The sequence below is a fragment of the Acyrthosiphon pisum genome, chromosome X, assembly GCF_005508785.2.
Source record: "Acyrthosiphon pisum isolate AL4f chromosome X, pea_aphid_22Mar2018_4r6ur, whole genome shotgun sequence".
Classification (NCBI taxonomy): Eukaryota; Metazoa; Arthropoda; class Insecta; order Hemiptera; family Aphididae; genus Acyrthosiphon; species Acyrthosiphon pisum.
In genome coordinates, this window is record NC_042493.1 from 65,947,790 (window position 1) to 65,965,246 (window position 17,457).

General features: G+C 32.6%; 1 protein-coding gene across 1 annotated transcript; it reads right to left on the minus strand.

Annotated features, from left to right (window-relative positions):
- Positions 1–942: 942 nt before the first annotated feature.
- On the minus strand, positions 943–16,750 carry LOC100571061 (transcription factor collier-like). Its single transcript, XM_003248438.2, has 6 exons — positions 16,738–16,750; positions 16,483–16,676; positions 14,314–14,377; positions 14,181–14,236; positions 2,638–2,711; positions 943–2,011 (listed from the first exon to the last, which is right to left on the minus strand). Exons 1-6 carry the CDS (start codon positions 16,748–16,750, stop codon positions 1,939–1,941), a joined length of 474 nt encoding a protein of 157 aa, XP_003248486.2. The 3' UTR covers positions 943–1,938.
- Positions 16,751–17,457: the final 707 nt, after the last annotated feature.

Consider the following 17,457-nt stretch of genomic DNA (forward strand, 5'->3'; position numbering starts at 1 on the left):
TCCTTTGCCTCAAAATATATACACGACATTATACGTTCTGATTAATATACATAATATTATGTGGTTTTCGGGTATTCAATGAATATATTTTTACTTAAGTATAGAATGATATTTAAATTAAAACGTTGTTTCACTGCCACATGTATCTCGAATTGATTTGTATTATATAATTTAATACAATTATTTATTGTCCACAAGAAAGGTTCAATATTTTATTGTTTTATAATTTTTAATAACAAAATAAAAGATATTTAAATTGTCAACCAAACATTTTTTGAATTTATTTTGAGTTTATTTGAGTTAGGTATATATGTATATTGTACGTGCGTTTATTTACTTGACGTTACGAAATTTAATCAAATTACTATACTATCATACTCAATTCTACGATTTTATTATTGAATTGGTAACGAGTTGTGGCATTTGTAAGTGCATATAATATATTATGATGCATATATTATATGATATATAGTATATAAATAATATTGGGAGTAATCATTTATTGCGTACTTATACTAGTAACATCGAGTGCATTTTGGATGTACCTATATATCGTTTATGAATAAATCCGAAATGCATATATTGTAGCCGGTAAGTGTTTACCGGGAAATAAAACTTTATGTACAAGGATATGAATTTTCTGCTGTGGTAGAAATAAAAGTAGAAAACTTTGTATTGGAAATTGTTATACCTACAAACGTTACGGTGCACTAGTGACTTGTGAGTATAGAGAAATGACCTTAATATCTTCGTTTGAATTCTAAGTATGCATAATCTACTGTCAAAATCGTTGATTCGTATAATTTATTTTTCGATGATAAGTATAGATTACACAAATACATAATAAACTCATTAATTATTGTTATTGTCAACCGACAATATATTATGATTTCATACAGGAAAGGTCAAATATTTTTTTATATCGCTTGATACTATATTATCCCATTACAAAACTTACCACGAAAGAAGTTGTTAAGTTCTTATAATATAATAGTTAATAAAGCATGTTATGTAAAGCATTTTTATTAATTAGCATTAAATATAGGTATACGGTATACCTGACGTCGGTGTCGATTGCAATAATATTTGGGATGTTATCATAAAGTAATGTTTAACTCATAAAGTTTTAACCCCGTCGAGCTGCACATTATGACTTTTTAATTTAAGGTATACTTAATTGTTTGATTATTTTGATTGCACATTTTAATCTCGATAATGAATAGTATCGTATACAAAATACCTTTTCACTTTAGTCATTTAAGTAATTACCCAGGATTTTTTTTGCCATGTAATTTAATTCTCCCAAACAATCTGGAGACGCTCTTTGAAGTCTCAATCACTAATTATGTTTTTATAGCGGGATATCGCGTACAATATTTGTTTTTTTTTCGTTTTACCGATTACATAAAACAAAAATACCGGGCGCTTGTGGTGTTTTAATTGGTTCTGGGGGAGGACAACGTTAGATAAAAGGCGAAAGAGCAGAAGTTTGTTCAAAGCACCCCACCCGCTGGGACGGCTTATTAGTGTGCGGATCTCTTTGTGGTATTTAAACCATTCCGTTATAAAAGTATTGGGGGAGAGAGAGCATAACAGAAACGAATGATTTTTTTTTTCTAAGTGCTAAAGTCGACCAAAAATAAAGAGGGTGAGAGAGCATTAGTCTTTCTATTTTTTTTATGCCAAACACATCATGACGGTCGGACGTATAAATAGCCGAAAAAACATAATATTATTATTACTATCTGTTGGCTATATATCATCTATTGTAATATATTAAAATAAAGGAACTCTGAAAACATCTGTATTATATATAATGTACCTATGCACTATGTGGTTAACACGAAACTAAACTTAGGTATACATATACATATACATAAACTTTAGAAAGCCATATTATGTTCGTACGCAAATCGTATAATAATATTATTATCAATCTTACCTGTCGATGATGACCGGATCGGATGGTGTTTCGTTTCTGTTACCGCAACTTTTCTTATCACAGCAACGACTGCAAACGACATGAGGTATTATAATACAAAATAAATACCAAAGAGGCTTATATATTTATTTATGTATATATTATACATTATACATACACGACATGTTCGTAGAACGAACTATTATTACGCCGCACCTGTCCCCCGGGGTTTTGGCCCCCTTCAGTCTTATAAATACGCGCACAACCCCTCGCGCGAAGTCAGCTATTGACGGTTTTGTTTACGTTGTATGTACGCGCGTACTTACATACAAAATAGCATTGGACCACGTGCATGACTCGGCAAACTTTCCCCCCCGAGTTGGTTTGTGTGTATGTGATGTGTGCAAACATTATACACCTAAGAGACTTAAGGAATGTCGTTGTGTCGGGGAGGAGCGTATCAGCGCCCATAATATTTGACCGGTAACCGATTCATCATCAATATATTACCAACTATTATTATTATGGCTATGGTTGCTAACCTAAGCCACGCCGTCTTTGGCACCGATAAAATGGGGTCGGTTGTTATACCATAATAATAATAATAATATGTACGCATGGTTATGGTGTATAGCAGTACCTATATACTATTATTATAATATACATTGTTCAGGTAAATGTATTAAATATTGAATTTATCGATGATGATGCGTTACCTGCACATGACTTCGTGCGTGAGCAACACCCGGCACATCTCTGGATTCTTGTCTTGACCCTCGTAAATGATGGCCTGTAAAATGACAAAAACATAATGTCTATAATAACATATTATAATGCGTATCAGGTATATATAATATAATAATAATAATAACAATAGTTGTTATTATATTGATATAGGTATATATCAAATGTGGAATAAAACATATCGACCCATTGTAAAAAAAAAAAAATAATAACACGACGAATATTCAGAGGTTATATACTGCAGCTGGGCGCGGGTTGTGGAGTTTTCCCGTTTTTCTGTATAGCGTTAAATATATAATTTCGTATAAACTGTATATGTGTTGCAGGGGAAAATACCCAAGTCCACCCCGTGTAATGCATATTATATAATGTATAACGCGGGCGTTTGATTAAAACAGGCTCCATATAAGTGATATATTTTTTCAAGATAGGTATGAACGTTTTCTTATTTATATTATAGAATATTCAAAGAAGGTTTATCTACATAATATCTTTAAAATGGCAAAAATTCTATGTGTTATACGTAAATTAAGTAAAAAAGTTATGACCAATAAACCAAGTGTATATACCTAGGTAAACGTATATAGTTTTCGTTATCAAAAAAAAAAAAAAATGACGCTGGTGCCTTAAAATATATACACCTATAGAACGGATACATGTCTATATACACGCCCATATATTATATTATAGGTATAAATATCATGAGCTTGCAGCACGCGGGTGTACAGCAGGTACATAATAGTATATAATATAAGCGTATGAAATATATATAATAATATATCGTGCTGCAGCAAGTCTCCGTCGCGCGGCGAAACCGAAAAGGTTAATATTTTATGTCCTATAATGGAAACAATTAAAAAAAAGAAGGAGCCCTCCGAGAGCTTATGTAACATATTAAAGTAGCTTAATGGCATTAGCGTTCTGTAATAGATTTTTAAACAATACTCTCTCCGGCGGCGGCGCACGCGAGGGGATCGTCGACTGCGCTGCAGGCGGCGGGGTGGAATAACGTTGCGGCGGTACATGCTGCACATATAATATATATATAAGACGGTTAATCCGGAGGTCTTAGGCTCGCGAGAATCAGGGGCGCAAGCAATTTTATATATACATATATATATATTATAAACATATACACCGCGTACACGGTTCCCGGGCTTTGTGCTGCTGTGCGCCACCTCACCCGCCGCTGCAGCAGCAGGATTTACTTGGCCGCACCCACCCTTTTTGCGGTAGACCAATAAATACCGTCTAATTGAATATATGCATATACTATAATATGTGTACCGTGTACATACATATATTGCTTGTATATATATATATATCATACAAGTAAGAACGATACTGTGTGTGTGGTGTGTGAGTGCGCCTAAGTCCGCACGAGATGCCTGCACCGCGTAGGTTTTTTCTGCAGTCGTACGATTTATTATTATTTTGTATAAAGTATAAATAATATAAAATATTATATTATGCGTTCGGTCAGAGTTTTGCGACGGATACAACTGCAGTTATAACTAATATAACTTATATAAACTTAACGATATTATATTATCTGTGCATGATGTATATGTGCAAAGGTCATCGCGTGACTTCGTCTGGCCTGGATCAACGATTATCGTTCGTGATGGCTCTATGGCGCCATGTGGGACGTGGGCGTCACGTAAACACACCATCGTCAAGAGAACTTTGGGGCGACGTAAAACGGGACTCAAACGGTGGGCACTTAAACCACAATAAATGCTGCGTAATAACGGTGAGTAGACGGTTTGACTTTGAACGAGCTAATGAGAAATTGGAGGTACGAAAATATGTTGCGGAATTTGTAACTATCGTCGCAACCATATATTATATTCCTAGAAATCTCCTTTGAAGTAATGCATTCTGTGTACAATATTATGTGGTGGAAACACAAAGTAGATGCGTCGGCGCCCGCCCCGGGAAGTTTTAATGACTTCTAGGTAGGTATATTATATAGTGAAATTGGCTTTACTTAAAGTTTGCGATCAAGACGGCGCGGCGGTTAATTAACGGGACCAGATTGCGGTAATATGTTGCGGCGTTTTGATAAATAATAAAAATAATGATAATTAGCTATTATGTCTAATTATATTATATTTTTTTTTAACTCGCATGGCCAATTATTATGAGTTACCAGCATCTCAATTATCGATTTTAGTCGATTGATGTTCATATGATGATCTACGATGGGCGAAGTTAATGTATTACCTTTAAATATTATGTTGAATACAACAAAGATTGAAACATATTATGTCTCAATATTATAATATTAACTACCCTTATACGACAAGAAATTTTTGCATAAATTGCAAATCTTTGAGGTGGGCACGGACCACGGTGCAGTCCTAAAACGAATTGTATCGATGTAAGCACTAGAATATAAATTTTAACAGACTACCAAAAATTGAATTGTAAACGATAAATAACTAAAAGCCTAGTAGTTATCTGGCATAATGTAGTATTTTTTTTCTAAAATCGAAATGGAGTAGACGGTAGTGTTTTAAATAAAAAATCAAATATTTAATATAGTGACAAAATTAATTGTATTGCATGCAGGGACTGGAACTGAACCTAAAAGAATCTGTTATGGAACCGGAACCTTTAGAATATTAAGAACCAGAACCGGAACTGAACTGGCATTTTCAAATTAAATAGGTTCATTTTGGTTCAAAAATAAAATTATTTTACTCATCATAATTTAATTAATAGTATTACTGTTTTGTGTATAAAGTATTAAGTATATTTTGTTTTATTAAAAAATCAGAACCGAAGCGGAACCGGTTAATGTATTTTTGGAGAACCGGTACCGGAACCGAAACCGGTAAATCCAAAAGGTTCGTTAAACAAGTAGACGACCTCGATCAAACATTTTGTTATTATAACTAAAAATGTTATCATGCAGGTACCTAATAACTATGATATATACATGTGTATGTTCGCAAAATATTGTATACCTTAATAGTTATTGCAGCATGGTACATACCACAATCTTGCCAAATAGACAATAGTACAATAATTATTATATGGCACAATAATAGGTATTATTATTTACTATTCAAATCAATATTATAACGTATGGGTAAATCATTTTATACAATATAATATATTAATATATACGACGTAAGACAGTAGAAGATGAGAGCTGGTAAGAAACCTATATTATACTGTAGGTATAGTGAACATAAATTATATAATATTATTATGGCGAAACAATATTGCAAGACAATTTTAAATTGAACGAAACGTATAATATTATTATCGTACTAATTTGTAAGATAAATATTTGTTTTGCGATTTATTATTTGGACCGTAGCGTCGCGTCGTGACTCACGAGGCGCGCGTACGACGGCGGTGGTTGTAAAGTACCTATCCGGAAGCACGCGCGCATGTATAATGTATTATAATAAAGTGTATGTATAATGTATATAATATATAAATACAGTGGAAATAACAATAATAATAATAATTATAATAATTATAATAATAATATATAATATATTATTGTTATTAGAATATTACCGCCGAGTCGCGAGAGAGTGTTGGACGGTCGGGTGTAAAGGTTTGCGGTGCGTGCGAGTCGTCGTCGTCGCACCTATATTACTTATACGAGTGTGCACACACACACACACACACACACACACACACACACGCGCACACACGCACACACACACACACACACACACGTTGTGCACATTATAGGTATATTATACTTGTACAACGTAATAATAATATTATATTATATTATATACGTGAACGGGCGCGCGCCACTTGGCAACGCGAAACGAATAGATAAGCGCGTTGTAATTCGCATTGGCATTATCGCGCGCACATCTCTGTCGCGACACCGCCGCCGCCTCCGGGCCCAGGCCACGCACACGCTCGACGTACGCAATAATATTATAATATATACATGTACCATATACACGCATAATATATTACTATATACGTACATATTAACCATACATATATGGTGTTACGATGTGTGTAAAACACTATCAAAACTCCATACAAACACGCACGCATGCGTTTATATGTATACACTTGCAGCTACCATATATATATATATTATATTATGTATAGGTATATTTTGTATATAATAATATTATATATATATATATATGTATTATACATCCGCAGCGTTATAACCTTTATACCCGTTCGGACCGCCGACAAGGGGTGTGTGTGTGTGTGTGTGTGTTTGATGCGCGGAGAAGGGCGATGGTACCGAAGAGATAGGGTTAATAATAATATAATGTCGTTGTGTACAACGCACTCGTGTGTGTGCGTTTGTATTTAGTGCTATTTATATGTATAGAGACGTAATATCACATTGTCTTTGCGCGTGTGCGACATCCACCCCTCACCACTCACCAACCCCCTCCCGCCAGACCAATCCTACCCCCGTGTCCCAAACTCGCAGTGTAATAACGCGCGCGAGTTATATTATACAGAAACTATGTATCCCAGACGCGAAATACGAATGCAGTGCACATATTATTATATATTATAATATATATATATATAGATACCTACGCATCAGCCACTGCAATATACATATCCAACCTATATACAATAACACGCGTGTAGATTCGTGATACGAGCACAATATCTCGTCAGAGTCTGCTGCAGAGTCCATCGTATATGTAATTATGGAAATAATATATATATATTATAGGATGGCTCTTGACGCAAACCATATACGTTATACCCAGTTTGTATTATTATAAAATTGTACCTATCACGTACGTATAATATTATGTAATATTACGTTAGTATGATATGCATTTCAGTGGAAGAATCATCTCGAAGTATCTAGAGTAGGTCTCGGTGTGGTTAATTTTCACTTATTTTTGTCGAATATTGCACTTGGAACAAAAAAAAAGATGATGTTAGAATTTTATAGGTGCACTATCCGATATCATTACCAGGTTACCCACATAAAACCTTTAGTGAAATGTCGCAGTCGGCCGCCGGAAGAATAATTTGTATTTTTAATATCTCAAGTGTATTGTATTTATTATAACAATAATTGCCACAGTTTAAGATTATTAATATAAAAATATGGTAATTTAAAAAAAAATTAATCAATGCTCTAATTTAAGTATTAGATACATTATAGTTATAATTTAAAAATATAATAATACAAAAATGTGTATTAACGCGTTTGTTTTAAAATAAGTTACGTATATCGTGTAGGTAATAACCAGGTTGTTGTAAAACTAAATCGATCGAGACACACACGCAATTTTCAACTAAAATGAATAATTATATATGTCCTGTAATACACTCAGATAGAGTGCATTTATCGAACATTATACCCGTTTTCAACCTGATCGAAATTTGAACTTAAGTACCTTTTTTGAACCCGAACGCAATTCGAAAACTTGGTTTATATAAGGAGTGTAGTTCTACGAAAATCCCTTCATTTCCGTGACGCATTTATTTAAAACATATATTTAATGTGTTTCGCGAGTATATAGCACAATAACTTTTGTTATAATAATTATAATTAAAATTAACTTTAACTATAATATTATGTTGCAGAATCACCGGGATCAAAAACGCTATATTATAATCGTTAAATATAATGTTCCAGAACGATATTTAGTAGTGTATAGGTTTTATTTTATAAGTTTATTGTATAGATTTGTTTTGTTTCTGGTGCGGAACAATATGTGCATATATTGATATAGGTATATACCTAAGTAATAATGTTAAATAACGTATTTTATTTCGTTTCCTATACATATATAATATATATATATATTATGTAGAAATTGTTTGGTTTTCGCTGCGGAACAATACAGCGCATATTATAAACAGGATGGTAAATTAATGTTTTATAATCATTCAATTTATAATAATATGTTATATTACAGAATTATATCGTTGCAATTTTTATTTCATCTGGACAGTACCTAATATGACTTTGATGAAAAAAATAATGATAACTAGGTATATTGAAGTTACATGATCACTTGTTTTCCTAGCTGATAAATGTATGCTAAAATTATTTAACTTTTATAAATTGTGTGTACGATACGAATTGTATGAATGAAGACGAATGGTCGTTTTTAAAAAATAAATAAAATTAAAAATATTAGTTAATACGTTTTTTTATGCAGCTAAAAAAATGATATTATATACTTTATATAGGTACCTACGTATATTAATGTCCACTTTAGGTACCTAGACCATTTTCAGATACATGGATAATACTATATAATATACAGTAAGGATTAGGTGAACTGTGAAGACTAAAATAAAATTATTGCTGATAAAGTTTTCATTGTTAAGGGCATATATTATATAATATAATATGGCCATCATACTATGTATTATTGTTCCGGAACAATGAGGAGTGGAACGAAATGTAAAGCGTTTTCATTGTCCGCTATATTGAATCGTAATAATATATTCTTAGGTTTAATATTCTTCGTGCAGTTTACTTCTATATAAAAATTAATTAAATTTATGAAGAAAAAAGAATTCTTTTATACTATCAGAAGAATTCGTTTTACTCTGTTACTTTTTATCATATGAAAGAATTTACTTTTTACAATATTTAAAAATAATATATTTGCCTTCAAATTTTACATTAATAATTAATTCTAATATAAAAAAAAAACCATGTGAAATAGATCTTTTTAACACACAAATTGCTATGTTATGCACTTATGGGTTAATAATACGGAGACAACACAAGCGGGTATAACGTTCATTTAAGAACGTATTTTAAATTATTTAAATTTGATATTCCATTTTTCCCTGTGTGGTATCACAACGAAAGCAGAAACCACTATAATAGTATTAAGTACTTCCACCACAATAAACCAAACAAATATTTCTGTTTATCAAATGAGTACCATAACTGTTTTTATTATAAATTGTTAATCAAATTATTATTTTTAAATGTTTATGTACCTACCTATCCATCTCAATAAAAAATTGAACGAGTGGTTTCTGAGTTATTAAATTGTATAATATATATTATAATTATATTATGTATAAAATATTAATAGATTAACATTTATTTATAATATTTTTAAATTTTGATAACCCTCATATCTTCTAAACCCATTATATTATTCCTATGTTATATTTGATCTAAATATTTAGTTTCACCGTCTACTTTAAACTACGATTAAAGTTAACCTGCTGAATTTGCCTGGTTAAATATCTGTTATCAGTCGATTAAGAGTAATCGAAGTTTAAAGTAGTTGGTGAAAGCGGTCCTAAATAACACAAAAAATACTCGTTCCAGTTTCCAATTAAATAGGTGAGCTAACTTTTCAAAAAAATCAATTTTTAATTTAAAAAAAAAGTTACAGGACATTCTTTATTGTACCTATAAAAATCTAATTATTTGAAGATATGTAGGTACCTTCAGTAAAATTAAAAATTAAAGATCAGAATTTTAGTAAACTAATAAATTATTAGAGTATAAACTGAGGGTGAGCTTGCTTGGTAAATCGATTTGTACATAGGCTATTTACACATACATGGTCATTCGGATTTTACGTAAAACTGATGGGCATGCAATATGGGCTAATGTGATCCCCAATGAATTCCCCATATATTAAACCATTCATAGAACGCAAAATCTGAATGACCATGTTTAGGTAACTCTAATATTATGATGAACATCATATCATCTCCGGATTAGTTCGCATAATATATACAGCACGTAACATGTAACTTTTCAACGTCATTGATTCTTTATTATGTAAGTACCTATAATATTGTGTAATATCCAATTGTGGTAGGTAATATATGCGCATTGTGTGAATATATCAAATATATCACGTAGATATATCCATGTGAATTTTCGTGCAACAGGTTTCATATAACATAGTTTCATTTCTCGTGCTCACGCACACCGTCAGCCAAAATACGATCCATATAATATTATAAAGATAAAATATATAGCGCATATAAAGTGTATTATAAAGTGTCTGTAGACTGCAAGGAAAATTCGATTTAAACTTTCATTTTGTACGCTTTCGCGGCATAACCCCTGCATATATAATGTAAATATTATATTATATTTAAACATAATATAATATAATATTGTTACGTATATCCTCTGCTCACGCTCCTAAATTTTACTTAGATATGATATTTTAAGACCTCGTGAAATCATGATTGAATCATGGTTCTTCAGCAGTGTTGAACCCAATATATATTGCGCGATTTGTGGGTTTAAGTGATTTTCAGTGAGAATTGTTTTATGTAGCATGTCTGTCACTGCAGGGAGAATATAATATAGAGAAAACGTTTGTTTAAGTATAATATAAAGAAAATCTATGTGGCTGCAATATACCTGGATATCTTATAAGTTATAAGGTAAATATATAATAACACTGAAGACGGCTGTTTGTTCCGTTCCTGACATTTTTTATCACTAAAATCGGCTGATTCTTATAACCAGTGAACACTATAAGCGGCGACCACTGTATAATATACCTATAATAATGCGTATATACCTACTCATAATATTTACTTAGATGCCTCTATATTATATTCTATGTGCATGTATATATGTTATGATGAGTGTATAAACCTTACGAGGCCGGGAAATACGAGGGAAAAAAAAGGGATGTTCGAAATGGGGCGCGTGGTGGACGGACCTCGATCATCGATTTTAACGAACGTAATCGTAATAATAATCGTCACAAACACGACGACGGTCGTGTGCATGTACCTATATACATATATTATAATATATATATATATATATACATATAAATAAAACATCATGTATAATATGCGTGTTGATAAAGCCGTTTAGTGGGCGTACGCCGGACGGACAGTAGCGGCGGCGAGCGACGCGCGTCACTGAGAGGATCAGATTGTGGCGGCGGCGTTTGCGGTGGCGGTGGAAACGGGGAGGCGTGGCACGTGCCGCCGCCACTGCACTCGCACGCACGCGTTTGCACTCCCCTGGTCGCACGTGACGTTCGAGTAATATAATATATTATTTTTTTATAATTTTGTATTGTATATTATGATGATTAAAATATGATTAAAATTGTACGCAATCACGCAGGCCTAAGAACGTGGCGACGAATACGATCCGCTGCGGACGATCCGTTCTCAAATGTGCGACGACAACTATAAAATAGGTAATGACGAGGAGCCGCCATCGTGGATATTAACCGGAATTCCGGATCAGAGATAATACCTAACGTAACCCTAACCGTGGTAAAGAGTCGCATACGATTTTATAATATTATGAAGAAAGAATGGAAAACTTCTGCAATGTCAACAAATTTGAAAAGTTAAGACGCACGGTGCAGGTATCGAGGTAGCTGTTTAACGGTAAGCACTTATTTTTTGAAAGTATTTACGAAATTGGAAATATTTTTTTTCATTACAAAACAATATTTTTGAAAAAATCTAAAATTAAATAATATGTCTATGTAGGTATATTATATTATAGACTATAGTCAAGAGTTAGGTTTTCCATCATATTATTTTATTTTATACTTAAAAGTATTAAACTATAATTATGATATCTGCAGTATAATATTATATTTGAAGAATAAATTCGTAAACCGACAATGAACACCGTAATAGTATGTTTTCTAATATATATATATTATTTAGGTATATTTGAACCATACGAGGAAGACAAATGTTGGATTAAGTTGCAGTATAAAATATATTAGCATTAGATAGGTACTTAATAATGTGTTTGATATATACCGAACGCTTTGCCTACAACTTTCTCGCGTGGCTATAGTCTATATGTCCATATATATATCAAAGAATCACGTAAATCGGATTCACCAGAGTCTAAAAAATATAATAATGATATAATACACGTATACTCTACAGTCAGCATAATACAGTTGTATGCACTACACAACAGTAAACCACTCTCGACGTCGGTCCTTTACTACGGATTTACCCCTCGACCCTTTTCGTCGACGACATCTCTTTTCGACAACGAAAAAATCGGAAATTAAACGCAAATAAAACCTTTTTTTTTTTGCACACGAAGTGAATGAAAAAAATCACTCGTTGTTTGCTCCAAATCGTATCGTCTCTTTGAACACACATATACGTATAATACGTAGGTTGGCCACGTCCTACTATATATATATTATATTATATATTATATAATACAAACGTTCAAGCTCGCACTCGCGCCTAAACAGCAACGCAAATAATAATTACGCAACCGAACGTGTCGCTTTGTGTTGGCATCCGATTGTATTTTTTCGCCGCGAAAACGTAGTTGTAAGCACACAGCATGATAAATAATAACACGAATAGGTATAATTGGATTGACAAAAACTGCATGCGTAGAGATTGTACCGGCCATATAAAACTGTTGCAATTATACGGTATTCGTTTAACGTTAGGTGTATGTCACACATTATAATGTAATTTATAATCCCGCGGCCTCACTCGGAAGGATTTGCGCTTTTCCGATGACGACAGCGTTTTCAGCGTTTTATTTTATCACAATAGTACATTATTATATTACAATAGATACAGGTACCCCCCCCCCCTAGATCTCGCGTTGAGCTTTGCCACTTAGAGCAAAATACGTGCGGGAAACATCCGATATGAAAATTGCTTGATATTCTGCGATCGATCAATAAGGGCGAAGTTCGCCCATCCTCCGTATTTTTTTTCTGACGAAACTGCAGACTTGCGGATTCTAAAAAGTGACTTGCAATCAGGGATTGAAACCTTTTGAATTTATCGGTAAAAAAAATAAAGCTATAGGTTCCAAATAATTTCGGTACCCAAAAGTATAATAACTTTAAATACTCATCCGGAATTCGGGTTTAATTAATGGTTTGAGAAATATTAGAAAACTCTTAAAATTATATATAGGTAGCTTATATACTGCAAAACTGTAATACCATTAAATTATAATAGATAAAATTATTTTATTTTTGAACCTAAACGAACCTATTTAAATTAAAAATTCCAATTCGGTTCCGGTACTTTATTTATTAAAATAAAGGTCCCGATTCCAGAACCGGTTCTTTTAGGTTCGGTTTCAGACCCTACTTGCATTTACTATTGCAAATAATTTTCTAAATATTGATTAATGCTTGAAGTAATTATATAATGCAGTTGGAGTGCCCCAATTTTACACACGTTGCGATTAATCGCTTTTGAACGGAAAATCGTCCCTATCAATGATTGAACGTTAAAAATAGCGGAAACGAACGTATCGCAGACACGTGAAAAAAACACTTTATACCTATCCCTTATTTTTCTTTACGTTTGACGTTAAACTTATATCAGTCGCTGTATTAAATTCCTATAGCCCGGGTGTTTGTCTATTTCGTATAATATGTAACAATATCGCACATAATATATTATAATAGCAGTATATAGGTATATAAACCTCCCCCCGAGTAATAAATAATAATTATAACTTCATAATTAATTTATCGAATAGGTCATATCTATTGCATAATATTATTATACCTAATCTTGTTAATGGTTAAATCGTTAAAAAATCACTCACCTGTTTCGTAACGGTATCGATGAGCCTCACGTATATGTCTTGTTCTTGTCGCACACCTAAATAAATAAAACAGTATCGGTATTAGCTTAGTTGTACAGACGGCTTTTGAGCGATAGCGCACTACGTTCATTACCGTTAGCATACAACAGCTGCAGTCTATACTGAATACCGTTGTTGGTCTTCTGTGACTCGGATTCCTGAAACGTACATACAAGATTCATGTTTGATTATGTATTACAGCAGCAGGTTTTGTGCGAGCGCGGAATCATCAAAACAAACAGACTTTGACTTATCGGAACATGCACTTAATTGCCAAATATATAATATATATATATTAGCTCATCCGCGAAATTCCATAACAAACGACGAGCGCCGTCGTCTGCGAACGTTATATGCGCAAACAGAGTGGGATGGTATATGACGTGGGTGACGGGTGTGTATATTATAGATACGTACATAGGTGTGCACATATTATATATACGGGCCCCGTTCGTATATGCGGATATAACCACGACACACTAATCAAGTTAAATGTTTTCTGTATAATATTTAGTAACCTGCGATCGTTAAGATCGAAATCGATTAGGTCCATATTATTTTTGTTTCGGGTCCGGGAAATAAAAAAAATTACCGATTGCTGGTGGTTGTCCCCGGTTGTTAAGTAATACATTATAACGCCGAGACGTGCAGTTTTGGTATGATAAATCGTGTTTATATATAAAATGTCGTATAGCGATCCCAAACCATCATTATAAAAATTAAAAGCATAATATTGTAATATTACTAATAATAACAGGTTCTGACGACATTGCACATGTTTGTTGGACACTATACTATATTGCCAGACGTTAAGAAATAAATGCCAACACATTAATCGTGGTTTACGCCAGTATCAATCTGAAGTCTGGTAATTGTGAACACGAAAATACGATTGTCAGATGGCTAAAATTACATTTTAAAGCATCATAAAAATTGGTGAATAACTACTTAGGCGAATTTGTACATTAATCATAGAAAATGAACATTATATTTATCTGACAAAACGATGACGATGGTGATTTCGGAGATTTTATATTTTTAACACATTGTAAAAATGAAAACACGTGGAGGAATAATCTTTGTATAATATTATAAAAGGCAACTGCTGTCTATATGGAACGAGTAAAACGACGTTGAGTTATTATTACCAAAACTGCAATGGTATTGTGATGTGCACGCGCGTACCAACTTCGAGTACAATACCAAATGTCAATGCAATGTGGATAAATGCGCTTGTACAAGAACTCCATGACGTGTGATAGTTCTCTGAGGTAGTGCATTGTCGTATTAATATTGTATTATTAAATTAGTGCAAATCCATTTTGAACAGATAATTAATCGATCGCATCCAAATGACGTGTTATTACTAAATTACTTTACTGAACATTATGAAATATGCATTTCTGAACGCTGTTGTGATGGATATATCGTGGCCGCGGCATCCGGCTTCAAATTTGACACTAGACCTTAACGCGGGTAAAGTGACAGTTAATCTCTCTGTATATATTATTATATATACAATAATAAGACATAATATTATTATCAAAGCGCGTCTGTTTGTTTAATTGGCAAGCACAGAGTGAATATTATTCGCGTGTATTAAATCATTAGGTATATTATACATTTATACTGTTATTTGTTGCGTTTATATTATCATTATTTATTATATCGTGTTATTCATTGTCGTCACCTACTTTTGGATAAACTTAAATCCGGATTAACCCGTCGCGGCTTTTGTGTATATTATATTATAATCATCATCTCTCAGCTCGCTGTGTGTGACAAACGGGTTTTCGCACCAAATCGTTTTGATTAATCACACGCTGCAACGATTTTAGGGATGATGATTGATGACGAAACAAAACGATAAAGTAAATTTAATAAAAAAAAAAAAAATTAGGCATAAATAAACACACACGCATCATAGTGTTATATAACTACATCATTATATTATTATTATATTTAAATGATAAATAAAAACAGGGCTAAACGTCGTGTATTCCTGTTTTGTTGTTTTAATTCTGTACTACACAAATAGGTATAACATATTATTATCATACATAATATAATATTATTATATATTATATACCTACTGTAAAATACACGCTGTCTGTATACACACATTGTACTATGTATACGCTGTGCGCGCGATTACATAAAACGTACACAGAGATAAGTCGTAAAGGAAACACAAATAGTGGTAACTTATAGAAAAAAAAATGTATATAAAATATGTTATATATATATATATAATAAAGCTTACCTGATCCTTTTCGATGAATCCGATGAACGCGGTCCGTTCGATTTCAATTGGCTGCTGAGACCTGTCGTACAGTGCGATCACAAAATGAAAGAAATTGGATTTTCTCAGATTGCTCGGTGGTTGCTTTTCGAAATGTGCCCTTCCCACGCCGATACTGTACACAGAAATAAAAAAAAAATATATTCTTATGGATACTGAATAATTATTCAGTGAATTAAATTACGACGACATCATTATATAATAGGTATATCATACCAGTGCGGTACATAGGTATTATAACAGCCGAAAAACTAGCGTCTAAACGTAGGTACACGTATATGCATACCTACATTACCTATCATAGTATTATAAACCTATATTATATGGGCCGTTCGACGTATTTATTCATACAGATAAATCAATGGAGAACCAGCAGGTTTATATAGTAGTTTCAAGTTATTTCGCGTTATCTGCCGCAGGGAACAATATTCGCATACATAATATGCATACTATATGTACTCGTTCATATATAATAGCTATTATGTGTGTGAGTGTGAGTGTGAGTGCGTGCATATCAAATCGAATCATAATACAATAGGATAACAATAAACATAATATTATATAGGTTAATATTATACTATATGTATATCCACAGATATCATGCAAATTAAGCCGCCTTGACGAAAAATAAAACAGACACGTAGTTAGTAAAATTGTAATTATTATTGTTTTAATAAATATAAATATAAAATTTAAATAAATAGATATAAAAACTATCTGTAATTTGTAGGCACAATATTATTTTCAATGTTATGTTATTATATAATATATACATTGTAGCCTACAGGTATACGTATATAACCTACACGCAAATCTATATAGAACTTATACTAACTTAGTAAGTCTAGTGAATGTATAGGTAAGTCTATTCATCAGTACCTACCGATTAATCTATTTTAATAACGAGTTGTTCTTATATCTGCATAGACCGTGGAT

Excerpts from the sequence above, each read along its gene's own strand:
- LOC100571061 (XM_003248438.2), bottom strand. Across the intron at positions 14,378-16,482 it reads GATTCATCGAAAAGGATCAG|GAATCCGAGTCACAGAAGAC; the intron begins GTAAGCTTTATT and ends TGTACGTTTCAG. Across the intron at positions 14,237-14,313 it reads GCAGCTGTTGTATGCTAACG|GTGTGCGACAAGAACAAGAC; the intron begins GTAATGAACGTA and ends TTATTTATTTAG.